This window comes from Rattus norvegicus, chromosome 9 (assembly GCF_036323735.1).
Source record: "Rattus norvegicus strain BN/NHsdMcwi chromosome 9, GRCr8, whole genome shotgun sequence".
In the NCBI taxonomy this organism is placed as follows: Eukaryota; Metazoa; Chordata; class Mammalia; order Rodentia; family Muridae; genus Rattus; species Rattus norvegicus.
The window spans coordinates 24,400,803-24,416,720 of record NC_086027.1 but is presented as its reverse complement, the minus strand read 5'-3'; the positions used below and the strand labels follow the sequence as shown (position 1 = coordinate 24,416,720).

The following is a 15,918-nucleotide window of genomic DNA, read 5'->3' as shown; positions in this document are numbered from 1 at the left end:
AGTTTGCAGAGCACGGCAGTTTGTCATTTGAGCAGAGCCTTCGATACTCAACGACCCGCATCAAAACAGGTCCATTCTCACTCCTGTTCTGTGATGATCAGAAGGAGTTCTTTCTTTGGAGTGAATGACGAAATTGGCCAATTAGGCCGGGAGACAAGGACTTACGAGATCGAACCACCTCCTTCCAACTTTGAGCAGTATCAAAGGTCAGGGCTTGGGGCTTTGGAACAACTTGTGCACCGTCACGGTCTTGACTATACACAGAGGCAACCTCCCTCTCAGTCTCCTTCCCACGTGTTGAAAACGATAAAGTCCCTAGGGCAGAATGCCCAAATGCCCTTCGGGGTGGTGCAGCCCAAGTTAGCAAGTGGCCACGGTTAGAGCTGAGACTGTCCCTTCTTTAAAGATCTACCGAAGGCTAAGACAAAAGGCTCTACTTGTTTTATAGAACAGCAGAGCGTAGCTACGAAGCACACAGAACAAAGGGTGTTTGCTGCAGACACCAAGACCAAGGTCACTGCTGTGGATGCCTGCACCCTGGCCGGCTGATTAAATGTTGAAATTTCAGTTGTGACAATCAAGCAGATAATACTGCCTTTTGCAGACAGACTTAGGATTCTATCTAATTAGGCTAGCGTCAGAACAGGGAACTGGGTAGCTAGACATAGTCCCTCAGAGTGTCATGGTACCATTGCTATCACATACAGTACATATAATTTGACTTAAATAGACAAAATGGGACCATGACTACACCCCCTTCAGATCTTAAACTAGCATTAATGACATTTAAAATAATAATTTGTCTACAGTCAAAAATTTTGAAGAGATGAAACTGAATAAACCAGACATGTGGGGGCCTCCCTGAAATAACAGCTATAAAGTATCCTTGGATTCAAAGCTAAGCATCTGTGTCTGAAGCCCAGCGACCCTCCAGGCAGCAGTTCCGCCCCCGACTGAGTGTCAATTAAGCCAGTCTGGAGCCTGGCTTGGTTAGAGGGAGCTTTCAGGGGAGTGTACGCATAACCAACTCAGAATAAGTTGCAAACATCTGGTAGTCACACACTGAGCTGCAGAGCTGATTAGATACCCAAAGCCTTCCGTAGAGAAAATACTTGACACCAGCTATTCATGAACAAAAGACTCGTGAGGGCTGGGGATATACTTCCGTTGAGGGAGTACTCAACTGGCATCCAGGGAAACTTGGGTTTAATCCCCAGCACCTATAAAACCTGGTATTTGTGATATATGTCAGTAATCCCTAGAATTTAGGGAATTAGAGCAGGAAGATCTTAGGTCTGAGGTAATCCTGGGCGACAAACTGAGTTCCAGGATAGGGTGAGCTACACGAGACCCTGTCTCAAACTATAAACACCATCTCATAGCAATCTTGGGTATTCTGATATTCCTCCTTCGATAAAAGCTTACCGAGTGACGTCACCAGCTTATGATAAAGGAAGAAGAAAAACTGAGGACAAGAGAAATGGCTTGTAACAAACATGAGTTTCAGATCACCAACCACTGAAATAACACCATAAGTCCCTCAACACCACGGACACAATAGGCCTACTAGGACAGTTCTGAGTGACAAGCTTTCAAGAGCCCCCAGTCACCCATGACTATCTCCAAACCTGGCCACCAAGTTCCCCCTGCTTCAAACCCACACAGCGCCCGCCTCCCTGCTTCTGCTAATTGACAGGCAGCACGGCTACTCCTAGGAGCGGATTTTTCGCCCTGGTAACAGTGACAAGCTGGCGGGAGCCAATGGCGTTCCAGCAGCAGGGCGGGCTGCAGGGACGGGTCAGGTGCTCTGCGCTTGAGGCTGCGAGCAGGTGAGGCAAAGGGATCCGACATCCGCCCCCTTGCTTCCACCACCTCTTGGTCCCAAACGCTCCAAGACAGATCAATCTCAGCGCGGGTGAGTCCCCAGGGATGGGTGGCCTGCCTCCCCAGGCCCACAATGGGGCTGTCACCAGCCAGGGGTGCGGGGAGGCCTAGTAACCCGGGAGGGAGGAGGCGATACACCCACCCACCCCCTACCACCCTGCGAGCACTCTGACATTAAACCCACTCCTCTTCTCTACCCTCCTCTGCTCTTTGGTTTTCCTGTTTGCCCAGGTTTTGGGGGAAGGGCTGGAACGAGGAAGGATCGGAAAAGCCTTGGCGATTTCAATCCAGATCTAGAGATTTTCAGGTCTTCGTGCGTTTCTGCGTGGAGAAACGAAAGATTTGTCTTTTTTTTTTTTCTCATCCCCGCCCCCACCTGCGTTATGTCACCCATATAATTATAAATATTACTTCTTATTATCGAACATCCCCAAGCTCTAGACAGAGCCTCCTGTCTCACTTCAGGTTGCCCCAAGAAAACAGTTGTCTTCTATTTACCACAATTAACTAAGACATGAAAATAATCGTATGTTCTGTGCAATTAATTCTGTCTTGGTGTTAAATTGTATTTGATTGATAATAATTCCCTTCGTGTTAGTGAGATGGGAGAGAAAATGGGGAGGAAAGAAAAGCAAAGGGGAAGGAATTGGGATCAGTCAGTTGCAATTTCCTGCATACAATTAATTCCCCTATCACAGCCATTATTGATGCTTCCAGAACTGGACCAAAATGAGTAGCATTCAAGGTACAATAGCAAATTTAAGTTTGGAATCAGTCATTGTCTTGAGACCAATGTCTAAAACAGTTTCTAGTTTGGAGGAAACCACAGTTTAAAGAAGCAAATCTTTCCTTAAGGGCATAGGTATCCTACACAGCTTATTGTTCTGAAAGCAAAGCCATCCCGCCTAGACCATAGCAAGGTAAGACGAAGCCACATACACACGTACCACACACACACACACACACACACACACACACACACATACACACACACACACACACACCACACACCTTACACATACACACCATATCCACAAATTTTCAAGCATTCTAAATCCCCCTGAATATGTCTCTGAAAAGTTACATATAAAAATCATCTCTTTAAATGTTATTGTGGGGTCCATTTGAATAATTCCTTTATTTCTTTGAGGGATATACTTTGCTAGGTTGTAGGAAACTAAAAGGTTGTTTGTTTTTGAAGTGGCACTAAAGCTTTTGGGCCCCGGTGTCGCGTGTCAAATGGAGTCCTGTACTGCGATTTTCCACTGTCACTCTCAGTCTGGAAGAAAAGGTACAGATCACCGTTGTCACCGTTAACTCCTCTGTGCTTATTCTACAGGTAACCTTATGCTGAGCTAATCAAGGACCTGGGAAAATGATTCCAGAGTTTCTCGTGGTGTCTTGCACATTGGCTGCTCTGTGCCATTCAGTTCCCCTCTCTCTGCAGACAGAACAGCAGAAGGTTCTGGTAGTTTCTTTTGATGGATTCCGCTGGGATTACTTATATAAAGTTCCAACCCCTCACTTCCATTATGTCATGAAAAACGGTGTCCATGTGAAGCAAGTCACTAATGTTTTTATCACAAAGACCTACCCTAACCATTACACTTTGGTCACTGGTCTCTTTGCAGAGAATCATGGGATTGTTGCAAATGACATGTTCGATCCTGTTCTGAACAAGTCTTTCTCCTTGGAGCACATGAATATTTATGATTCTAAGTTTTGGGAAGAAGCCACACCACTGTGGATCACAAACCAGAGGGCAGGGCACGCTAGTGGTGCGGCCATGTGGCCTGGAACAGACGTCAAGATTCACGAGAGTTACCCTACCCACTATCTACCGTACAATGAGTCTGTTTCCTTTGAGGACAGAGTTGCTAAAATCATTGAATGGTTTACAGCCAAAGACCCCATCAATCTCGGTTTTCTCTATTGGGAAGAGCCGGATGACACGGGCCACGATGTGGGACCTGACAGTCCCCTCATGGGGCCTGTTATTTCTGATATTGACCACAAGTTAGGGTATCTGATAAAGATGCTGAAAAAGGCAAAGTTGTGGAATAATATTAACCTCATCGTCACAAGCGACCACGGGATGACCCAGTGCTCTAAGGAAAGGGTGATAGAACTTGATCAATACCTGGACAAAGAGCACTACACCCTGATTGATCACTCACCTGTAGCTGCCATCCTGCCAAAAGAAGGTAAGTCTGACCTCACGCCGATCGGAGCCTAGAGCTGTGCACGCCCGGTGTATTAAGTGCTGTCTTTCCAGAAAACTTGCCTACACCATCACGGTGTACTTAGACTTGGAAAACAAAGTCTTCTGTCTTTTGAGTTTAATTTCCTCCCATACCTGGAAATACTGACACTTTGGCTATAGGTTTTAAGCATTTTAGAATCAATAGGTTAATAGGCAAGCAGTGGAGTATGTGAAGGAGAGGGTGTGTTTGTCAGTCCTAGGCTTGTTTTAGTTTGGTAAGGAGGTTTGAATAGTGCCTTGCTTTGTAAGCATCTGCAGGAGTCCCCCTTCCCAAACCGTGACCTAAGCATCGGCAACCTTTTAAATCGAGGTAAAGGGTTAACAGGTGGAGGAGAGGTCACAGAATATTTAGCCAGATATGCAAGGCTTGCTTTTCTGAGTGAAACTGTAGCACCTTGGAGAGTTGGTCCTACTTAGAGAGAAGGGATTTTGAAAAGCTATACTACTGCACCAATGGGGATTGTGTCCTCTCGGGGGAGTTAAGAAAAATCTATTAACAAAATCTATTAAGTAGCAATGTGGAAGTATGCCGGTACACATGTTGCACACCAACCCATTCGATTCCCACCAGCCCATTAGATTCCCTTAGGCAACTGGGTTTTGGTGTTGTGAGTTTTCACTTGTTGAGGTTTGTTGATTAGAGAGACAAAGACCTGACAAATGGATTTGAGGAACAGGAGTTAAAGATGGTGGCAAGATGTAAATTTTCAGTTCTGGGGTGTTCTTTAATACCCCCAGAATTTCCCAAGCTGATTTCCACCCCAGTTACCTTACTCCTGATCTCCATGTACCGTGCTCTCTTCTCTAGGGACTCTGTCTCTATAGCTACAACAACTGATTGCTGTCTGTCTAATCTACCTGTGTCCTTGTTTGGGTTTCACAGAACCTTGGTGTTTAGGTAATGTTCATAGTCCCAGCAGGTGCTTCTACATGCATATTTAAGAGAGTAGCGAATACTGTTTTTTAAAAAAGCCTTTTTTTATTATTAATTCTGTAAGAGAATGTGCTAGTAAGAGAAGCGCAGCCCTTGAGACTCGCTCTTCTTCTGGATGTGGAATTCCACCATGCCTGACTTACATTTGGCTTCCCCACCCTGGGCGTTTGTAGGAATGTGAGTCTTGCTCTGAGTCCTCCTCTCTTCCTTTCTCCTTAGGTAAATTTAATGAAGTCTATGATGCGCTGGCCAATGCCCATCCTAATCTAACGGTCTACAAAAAGGAAGAGATACCCGAAAGATGGCATTACAAACACAGTGACCGAGTTCAACCGATCGTAGCGGTGGCTGACGAAGGGTGGTATATTTTGCAGAATAAGTCAGATGAATTCCTGTGTGAGTATGTTATTGTATTTCTTCCCATTCTGCACCGTTTCTTGCTAACTTGGAGGCTGTGGATAATACAGCAGTTTACTTACTGATGGTTTTAACTCTCTGTTACTTAAATGTTGAAGGATCTGTGTTGTATCAGTACTCATCTAGAAATGTCTTAAAGATATATACGTAAGATATGTTCGTAAGAAACGTATAAAGGTTAAGGCTATGCTTGGCGGCACATATATGCTTGCCTAGCGTGTATAAGGCCCTGGGCTTGATCCCCACCATGGGAAAAATGTGTAAAATTGTCTGTTGAGTTAGAATTGAGTTCTTGCCCTGTTCAGTGACTAAAAGTGAAGCAGTTGCATGACCACATGCTTGTAGTGTTTTTGTGACTCCTAATAGCAGCTATGTACAGTTTCACACATTCTGGTTTCCAATCGTTTGTACCTACAAATTAATCAGTAAAACAGTATTTGATCACATCAGGGAAGCTGGGAAGACTGTTTCCTGGGAATAATTTCCACCTTCGTTTGCTTGTTAACCATGTAGGTAGATGGAAGAGGTCTGCTGGAAGAGGTCTGAGGACACTTCCTATTTTAAAGTTAGCGTCAATCTAGAAGGCATTGTAGGACGTTTGGTTTTGTGAGCTACAATAGCACAATAGGCTGGGTATTCTAGATTCCGACATTTATTTTGTTGGTAAAAAGAAACCCCAGTGATCCTGTTGCTACTACTGTATGTGTATGTATTCAGTGGATAATTCAACCCAACTCCTGGGGTCCTTCTCTGTCAGAATTCTACAAGTTTCTGAGTCCAAAGGCAGATTTCAAAGTGTATCTAAACAGTGACTAAATCATCAGAAAATTGTCAGAAAGTCACATCCTTGGGCCCAAACTACCTACACTGAATTGGACACTGGCCTACTCCTCTGTTTTTATGTGAACCCCAGGAGCCACCTTCACAGTGTAGTCTGAGAATTGTCACCCGTGGGCACTTATTAAATAGTGTCCCCTAGCTCAAATATTTATGGTAACCGCTACCATTATAAAACAAGGTCCCTGCTCTTCCCTCCTCTGGAATCAGATTCTCTGGTCCACAGCATATGAGAGAATTATTGTTTCTCATATGGCTTAGACTCTAGATCCCAACTTCTCACAAAAATGAACACACTAAATCAAGTCTGTATTATATAATGGTACATTTCCCAGTGTAATTTATCAACTGAACACACGAGCCTAGCACCCTGTCGGATTGTTGCTCTTGGCTCATAAGTCCCGCAATATTCATGCTTGGATAGATCGAAAGGAATTACGGCATTTAGAGCCGTTTCTGCAGGTGGAGTTGACTCACAGGAAGACATCCAGTTACTCTGGGGATGACAGATCAGCGACTTCCAGAGCAGTGAACCTGAATTTTCGTTTCCTGCCTTTGAATGCTGTTGTGGATTTCCCTGTAGCAAGCAAAACTAACTAATACAACTGGAGTCATGAGTCGTGTTCCTCATTACTCTCAAATACATGCTTGTCAGTTTTCTTAGGTCACCGTCTTAGCCATAACTGGCCATGCCTTTGCTCTAATACCACACTGGCCATACATTCAGCTTTGGACATGCAGTTTCGATCCCTTGTTTTGTTTTCAAAGAAATCCCTGGTTACGCCCACACCAGCAGACCTCTTAAAGTTTTATTTGTAGCCACCCTAGAGCATGGAACACTGAGGTGGATCTCCATTGGAGCCACGAGAGTCCAAACTTCCCAGTCTCCCTACACGTTCTGACCTTTGTGTTTCAAAGTGGGTCACAGCTGTGACCAAAGGTTGGGTTGCTGTGCTGTCTTGTTTCGTACAGTGCTTTTCACCCTCTGTTAGCCATCGTGGGTTCTGCTTTTGTGATTGAGACTGCCACCGTGTTACTTTAGAATAACGGTTAGACTCTGTTGCTACCCAGGAAGTGTTTGCCAAGAATTAGCCAGCCACAGAACAAAACAAAATCAACCATCTGCCTGCATTCCCCACCTTGACCGGGCTCAGCTTTGCCCTGTTCCCTTCCTAATTTGCTCTTTAGGGTAGTAAGAGGCCCCAGGAGAAAGATGGGTAGCCAGGTGGTGACATTTGATTTTTCTCGAGGTGATTTGTGGGGTGGACAGCGGCAGTGATGATAAACGAGAACTTCATTTTTATAAAGTCGGATTGGATAACCTTTGCACTTAAGGTCAGAACCTGACCGTAGGACAGTTCTTACCATCCTCACGCCATCCGGTGGGGCTAACTTATTCATGCGTTTTCTCTTTACAGTAGGCAACCATGGTTATGATAATGCCTTAGCAGAAATGCATCCAATATTTTTAGCCCACGGTCCTGCCTTCAGAAAGAATTTCACAAAAGAAGCCATGAACTCCACAGATCTGTACTCACTGGTCTGCCATCTCCTCAATGTCACCGCCCTGCCACACAATGGATCATTCAGGAATGTCCAGGATCTTCTCAGTTCAGCAGCTCCAAAAGCAATTCCTTACACACAGAGCACCACGCTCCCCCTTGGCAGTGCCAAGCCAGGAGAGTATGAGCAAGAGGAGTCGTACCCTTATTACATAGGCATCTCTCTTGGCAGCCTTATAGCTATTGTTTTCTTCGTAGTTCTCATTAAGCATTTAATACGCAGTCAAATGCACACCTTACAGTATATGCAGGTCGAAGTCGCTCAACCGTTACTCCAAGCTTAGCGCTCCTTGGACACGGGATTCCGGATTGAAGTGGAGGGTGCGAAATTCTTAACAGTGGTGACCCTTCAGCTTCTGGAAAGCGAGTTACGGATGTCTGCATAGGCCACCAAGCAGTTAACCCTTACGTGGGCACAGTCACACATACGCACATGCACACAGACAGATCAAAACACCCCGGCCTGCAAATGGTCAGAGACGTAAGGGTACCCCTCCGTGGCTTTCTTTGGCTCAGTAGGTAGATGGTGCTCTACTTGGGGTTGGCACACGTGATGTACATACATACTTAACAACTTTGCACTATTAAAGGTACCTAAGATGGTGTACTTTCACTATCCTAGTAGGTCCTTTTTCCTCTGACGTGCACTTTAGAAACACATCTAGTAGCTTGGTTGAAAATGACAACTAACAATGCATCTTGTCACCCAATACTAGCATTCTATGTACAGAGTGAAGAATGTTCTGGCAATTCCCAAATAATGTAGAACTCTGTCTCCTTAATTTCGAGGGGGAGGGGGAGGAGGAAGAGGAGGAGGAGGAGGGGGAGAGGAGGAGGAGGTGGAGGAGGTGGAGGTAAAAAGTCAGTGGGACCAAGTTTGTAGCCTGCATCTGGGTAGATGCATTTCCAGCAGCAGATTGCATTGTGGGCATTTCTAGTTACGTTTCCTCTCCAAGGACCAAGGTTTTCATTCGCTTCTTCCCTCAGATAGACTCCAGCATGGAAACGTGCATTCTAAAGACCTTAGTCCTAGACGTTAGTTATCGCTCCCTGTGGATGAGCCTGGTCCTCATTCCAGGATGAGGACGCCATTCACATAAGACTTCCTTTCTGTGTAGAATAGCGGTGGCCTGAAAAGTGGAGCCTGACACCATCTCTGCTGTGTTTTTCTTCCCTGCCTGTCATGATTTGCTTCTTTGAAAACAACATTATTAATCACATTAAAAAAAAAGTGAGATTTAAAAAAGAAAGTGTTCTGTTTTGCTTATTGGTTGTTTCTGGATGGCACGAAGTGGCATACGTGCGTACAGACATCATTTTACCCCCGAGCCTTTCAAAATCCAGAGGTGCAAAAGAGGACAAACCGTATTAGGGGACTGATGGGCCACTGAACCTTGGCAAGAGTACCATGGAGCCTGGAAAATAAATCAAGCGGGACCACAGATGAGATGCGCGCCCTGTCACCATAGTAACAAAGGGTACCACTCAGATTTTGAACATTTCTTGTAACACCTGCCAGGTGTTTACTAATGTAGAAGGAGGATGAACATTCCCAGCTAGCAGTTTTCAGCTTCCTCTTTGCATCAGCTGCTCTAGTTAACAACAGCTTCAAACTGTGTCTTTTAGATGCTAAGCAGTGAGGAAACTGGGTAAGAGGACTGGCTAAGGAAAGCTTCCTTTGGAAAAATTATACCAAAGTAGACACAAAGCCCATAGGAAGCCTGTGATGTGCATTGCACTCCATATACCTGTCTGCTAATTACAGAAAGGACATCAATATTTCTGAGGGAAAGGCCCAGCTATGTGTGGAAAACAAAAATGATAGAGATTTAGCTGGACTTTAATGAGTTCCCCAAGATGAACTGAGACATTTATAAACGATTAGACTGCTCCCTGAGGTAAAGAACATTAGCACATATTTTTCATTTCAGTTAAAACCTCTAAACAGGACCGAAGAGAATGCACGTGAGTGGACAACATCCCAGAGGATGCTGGGAAGTCAGACATCTGGTAGCAAATGCCTCGTGAGTTTCAACTCTGGCTGCCCACATCCTGAAGGAGTGCACGCACCACACCGGGTGACTGGTGGCTTTGAGTGAGGCAGAGACACAAGGACAGTGACCTGTAGATGGGATTTAGTCCATTTCAGAGAACCACTACCCAGATGGCATTGTGCAAGCTCAGCTGATTGTGTTACCTCAGGACAAAGGGATGAGGGCATCAGGAGTTCAGATAGGAAGGTTAGATTGTTACTCAGTGGTTTGTTACACACACATTTGATTATTGAATGGTTCATCAGAGATACCCACATCCCTGTAAAATCAGTAGTGGGAGGGGAGGGCAGAAAGAAACTTTTTAACTTTCCTGGGAAAATCTTGTCATTTCAGAACCCTTTGGTAGCTTTAGGTAGTTTTACCTAAATGTCTTCATGGTCCAACTTTATGTGGGGGAACTCGAACCAGCATTCTGCAACGGCACTTAAGACTACCTAATTTTATAATTGCAAATGAGATCTCTAAATAGTAGAATAGAGTCCTTCTTCCTCCCTGGCTTGCAGAATCTCCTGCTCCTTTAAAGATCTGTACAATTTATTGGTAAGATTTTTTTTTAGTATAGGTTTTTATAAAGTTTATGCCCTCTGCCACCTGCCATTTTCGGCTAAATGCTTTTCTAAATTCTGAGTTAGGAAAGTGAGCATCCTATTGGTCTTTTTCCAACAAGAAATTACTCTGTTTACTACCCAAAAGACCTAGCTGCCAAATGTTTCCAGCTGTACACTGGCTGAGGGGGACAGCCTTTACTATTGTCACACAGCTTGGAAGGGTCTGAGGGACCATTCAATGATCTAATTTAGGTAGGGTCCTTGCCTTCTTTCAGAGAAGTAACTTGAATGACATTATGCCAGGAGTAGAAGGAGGACCAGGGTTCCTGACTTAGTTTGCATGCAAAGTTGAGGTCAGTGGACTTACAGGTCCTTCTAGAGGGAAGCCTGTTGATCCCACCCTAAGCAGGAAGTGGTTAAGGAAGGTTTCTGCAGTGGCAAGCTCTGTCCTACCACACTTGACTTTTGGAGATGCACACAATTTTAGCTTCCTTCCTGATTGGCCAAGTGCGACAAGAACAGAGGTGGTCCCGAGTGCTGGCTCTCACCTCAGCATTTCAACCTTCTCTGATGCTCACCCTGGTAACTCCTTCCTATGCTGTAGACAATTGGACACTTTAAAAAAAAGCATTTATAAATCTTGGTCTAGGCAAATGGCTCCATGAGGAGGGTGCTTGCTGAGCAAACAGGAGGACCTGACTTAAAGCTCTGGTACCTACATGAAAAACACAATTATGCTGAGTGTAATCCAGGCTTGCAATCTGGGCCCTGAGGCAGCAGAGGCCGGGAGACCCCTGGAGTATAGCCTATAGGTGGACTCCAGGACAAACCGAGACCTTGGCTCAAAGAAAGTGGATGATGTTCCTTACAAGTGATACCCACAGTTCTCCTCTGCTCTCTGTATGTATACATACATAGCACATACACTGTACACATGTGCACTTGAACACTAGAGCATGCATGCATACACTTAGGAAAAAAAAACAGAAGTCATCTGGTGAGAACGGGACAGAATTGGCATGTGTAGTGTTATTTTTCCACACTGAACACAAATGTAACCCTGAAAATGGATCTGAAGACCCTGAGAGGTGATTAGAGGGTGAGAGCTGGTTAGGGGCCAAAACATGGATGGAGAGTACAGTGGCAGGGTTTCACATGTTCCTCACCCAAAAGAGGGTGGCAGATAGTCTCCATTCCCGAAGCCCAGCCCAGCAAGATGGCAGCCCAAGTAGTCTTCTCCCTGGGACTGAAGAGGATCCTCTGTACCTGAATCAGGTAAGACAATCTCACTGGCCCCAGTCGGGGGCCTGTTAAAAATCAACCAAGAGAAGTATTTTCTCCCCCCATCCTCAGACTGAGGCCCTACTACTGAGAGATGTGGCAAGCGGAACCTGTAAGAGAGGCCCAACCTTTATGTCCTTGCAGGGTTCCCCACTCAGAGACGCAGGGGTGAGCAGCACAGCCATAAATGGAACCAAGTTATGGAAAGTGTCCTGGTCTAAGAACCGAACCCCCTTTGTCCTTGCTTCCTGAGATTTGTTTCCTCTGCCCCCAAGTACCATGGATGTATGTGGAAGGATGAATTACAGGATCTCTTGTCCCTTCTCCCCTAAGTGACACCTGGCATCTTACCCCTTAGAAATCCTTCCATCTCCTGCAGAACAAACTGGAAGAAGTGACTTTTAGCAGCACACCATCAAAGCGCACCAACGTCCCACTGCAAAGACCGAACACCAGGCAGACGCCCACCCTGAGTCACATGCTGAACCTGTGTGTGGTGATTCTCTGCTAGGATGAAGTGAAAGGGCAAAGGCTGGGCCCTTCAGTAGAGTGAGGAAAAGGGAAAAGAGACACATGTGTCTGGAAAGAAGAAATAAAATGGTCCCCATTTTCAGGGGACATGGCCATGGCTGTAGAAACTCACAAAGAAACAAGTATTTAAAAAAAAAAAAAAACAAAAACAAGATTAAAAAAAAAAAACCCTCTTAAGAGCAGTATAGCACACTATAACATCAAAGATAGCAATACCAAGACTACCTATATTTCTGCATGTTGACGGCATGTACCAAGACTAGTTTCATTTTTGCATATTAACAAGCAGAAAACAATTCAAAACGCAATGCTGTTTATAATCTCCCCATACAATGAAAACCAGTGCAAACGTAACAAAACCTACTGAATTTGTATCCTGAAAGCAAGCAAATGCTGATGAAAGAAATTGGAAGAAACCTCAAAAGATAAGGGAAAAAAAACACTCTATATTCATAGGTTGCTCTCAACATAATAAAATGTCATGTCAGCTAGAGTTACTGTATACCTTGATCATCTGAGCCTCAGGGGAGCTCTTTATAAATAAGACGAGCTTATTCCAACACTTACGTGACTTCTAGGCACAGGCCCTTCGAGAGTTATACCTACTTGACAGAGACAAGTGAGAATCATCCGACCTGATATTAAGTCCTACTGTCTCAAGGTGATAATCGATGCCGCCAGCCTGGAAGTGACCGAGGGACAGGCACATAGTTGAAGGAACCCCGGAGAACTGGAAGAACATTCATGGAAATCCTCTTAAGGCTTTGACGAATGTTCCAAAGCTTTAGATGGAGAAAGAGCAGACTTTACAAGGAGGGTACCAGAAGCAACTAAGCATCTCTAGGCAAACAAAAAGATGCACAATCTATGTCAACCATAGTTTAAAGCCAGGGTTGGAGACATGGCTCACTGTGTAGAGTCACTTACCCCAAGGCCTAGCAGCCTGAGTTGAATCCAGCAGCCATCCCCATATGTTGCCTTCTGATCTCCCCGTGCAGGCTGTAGAGCGTGTGCACCCATACACGCATGAATAATGAATACAACGTCCTTTAAAAAACAGCTCACTTAAATGAAGAGTAAAGTAGAAAATGTTCAGAACCTAGAACAAGATGGCGTCAATAGGCGTCAGCAAAGGTACAACCCCTAACGTACAAACTGAGGACTGAGGTCGTAGCTCAGCTGTAATGCGCGTCCCTAGTATATGCAAGAAGCCATCTGTGGAGAGCCCACCAGGGAGACAGAGAAAGACAGACAGACAGACTGACGGACACGCACAAATGCGCACAGAGGTTGGGAGATGAGACTATGAACTGGGACCCTGACACTTACTGAAATGAACTATTTTACTGTTCCGTGAAAGTCCGTGTGAAGAGGACAGAGAACGAGCCACTGACTGGGAGGAAAATATCTTCAAACCACACACCCAACAAAGGACTAACACATTCCATTTCAAGGCAGGCAAATTCATGGAGACTTTTCACCGGAGACCAAACGGGGCAAGCACGGTCGTGTAACTGCTTTGCATCAGTGGTACCCGAGGAATGCAAATTAGAGCCACAGAAAAGTATTTGTCAGACTTGCTACGATTTTAAAAAGAGTTCTGTCAGAAGCTACAGGGACACACAGATCACCCATTTGTTCCTGGAGGTATAAGCAGAAGACGAGCTCTGGAAAAACAGCAGTTTTTTAGAAAGCCAAACGTGACCCAGTATTTGCCTTTCTGGATATTTCTCCCAATGAAAGAAAACCATCTTCAGAAAAGCCAAGCTATACACAGTGTTCATAGTGGCTTTATAGTAATGACCAAAGTCTGGAACTGACTATTCTTCAAACTGTTGGACACACAAACAGGACTTTAAACATAGAAAATGGCATGGAAATGTAGCAGGTAAGAGGTTTATTGAGATTTATCATAAATGGATGGATAAATCGTGGTGGAGGATGCTGATTGCAAAATCTAGTGCTCCAGAGTTAATCACATGACATTTTTGAAATCACATGACCATCTTGGAATTGGAGGGTGACTATTAAAAGGCAGTGCAAGGGCACCCTTGTGTTGGAAGTAAATCACACTGCAGCTAACTCCTGCCACCCTGAGTGTACTGTGTCTTAGCTCTGGGGTGGAAAGGCCCAGAGCTCTTTCTCCTGAGTTCTCTTCCTGACCTGTAGATGGCCAACTCCCCACAGCAGAGGGCAGACAGGGCTGGGGAGGGGAAGACACTCTATCCTCTCTCCTTCTCTAAAGGACACTGATCCCATTGTAGAGACTCCATCTCTCCTCATTAGACGTTTTCAAAGCCCTCACTTGGAAAAAATATCATATGGGGCAGGGAGGGAGGGAAAGGCTTCAAGATGTGAATTCTGAGGGGATACAAATTATTTTTTCAATGATCAGATTTTGTTTCGTGTGGCTATTTCAGGTACTAAAGAATTATTACATCTAAACACTTTGCAAGACTGGTTTGGAAATTACAAGTCCCTAATTACCTTTAAGCCTGTGTCACTGTGTCTCTTAAACTGAAAAATAGCAAATCAGGGAACTTCTGCTCAAGAGAAAAAAAAAATCAGATGATCCCAGTAAAAATCAGACAAGAGAATGGCAGGTGAATTATATCAATATCACTCAGCTGGTGACAGTAAACTACAAATCTCTAAATGTGAAAAAACCCCTCTTATTTCTTACAAATCTACAATCACTTCAATGTTTCCTCAATCGTGAAAAGGACTGAAAATATTTATGTGGCCCTCTCGTTTCCTTGTGGTGGATGTATTGTTCTGAACCATCAATCCTACCATTATTTGTAATAGTTTCCTGACCCACTATTAGGTGCAAAGAATGTAACAGGTGACAGGCGGAGGTTGACCTGATGGCTCAGAGGTTAAGGAACGATGCTTTGTAGAGGATGAAGTCCAGTTCCCAGCACTTGTATCTGTTGACCCATAGCCACCTGTGACTCCAGATTCAGGGTTTACAAGAGCATTTCCTGGCCTGAACAGACCCCACTCACACATAATTACCAAAGGAGACATAATAGAATGCACCAACGTGTATGGGAACTTGCTGCTTCCCAACTAAGATTCTAAATATATACGATAAAGTAACTTTAATACAGCGACAGCCTCACGGGTTCCTACTGTTCTTACGCCAACATATACTCGAGGACGCCAGTGGGGACGTTGAGTCGTGCGTCTAAGATTCGGTAGCTAACGATGGACTCAGAAAATGCCCATCGGCTCCTTCATGCTTGCTGCACCCTCCAGTTAAATCAACGTCATGAGTTTGAGCCCCTTCGTTTTTGAACTTAGAACCTTCAGTATTTCACCATTGACAACGTTATCGGTAGCTTGTCTACCTGGGTTGGTTTATACACACTGCTTACCCAGTTTTAAGATGTTCCCCTTTATTCCAAGTTTTAACCTTTTGTTGAAATGAGTGATGGGTTTTAGCAAATTCTTGTGCGTTCTGTTTGCTCTGTTAACGTGAAGGATGACAGGCTGATTTTTAAGTGTGTGTGTGTGTGCACGTGTGTGTGTGTACGTGTGTGTGGTGTGTGTATGTGTGTATGTGTATGTGTGTGTGGTGTGTGTGTGTATGTGTATGTGTGCG

The 15,918-nt window shown here is 44.6% G+C and overlaps 1 protein-coding gene across 2 annotated transcripts; it reads left to right on the top strand.

Moving 5' to 3' along the window:
- Positions 1–1,691: 1,691 nt before the first annotated feature.
- On the top strand, positions 1,692–9,147 carry Enpp5 (ectonucleotide pyrophosphatase/phosphodiesterase family member 5). 2 transcript variants are annotated; one of them, XM_006244607.5, is made up of 4 exons: positions 1,692–1,829; positions 3,224–4,088; positions 5,301–5,477; positions 7,754–9,147. In XM_006244607.5, exons 2-4 carry the CDS (start codon positions 3,260–3,262, stop codon positions 8,179–8,181), a joined length of 1,434 nt encoding a protein of 477 aa, XP_006244669.1. In that variant the 5' UTR covers positions 1,692–1,829; positions 3,224–3,259; the 3' UTR covers positions 8,182–9,147. The 2 variants fall into 2 exon arrangements, with proteins under 2 accessions (XP_006244669.1, NP_001012762.1); NM_001012744.1 differs by lacking the exon at positions 1,692–1,829 and adding an exon at positions 1,854–1,915 and having other exon boundaries at positions 7,754–8,504.
- The last annotated feature ends 6,771 nt before the right edge of the window (positions 9,148–15,918 follow it).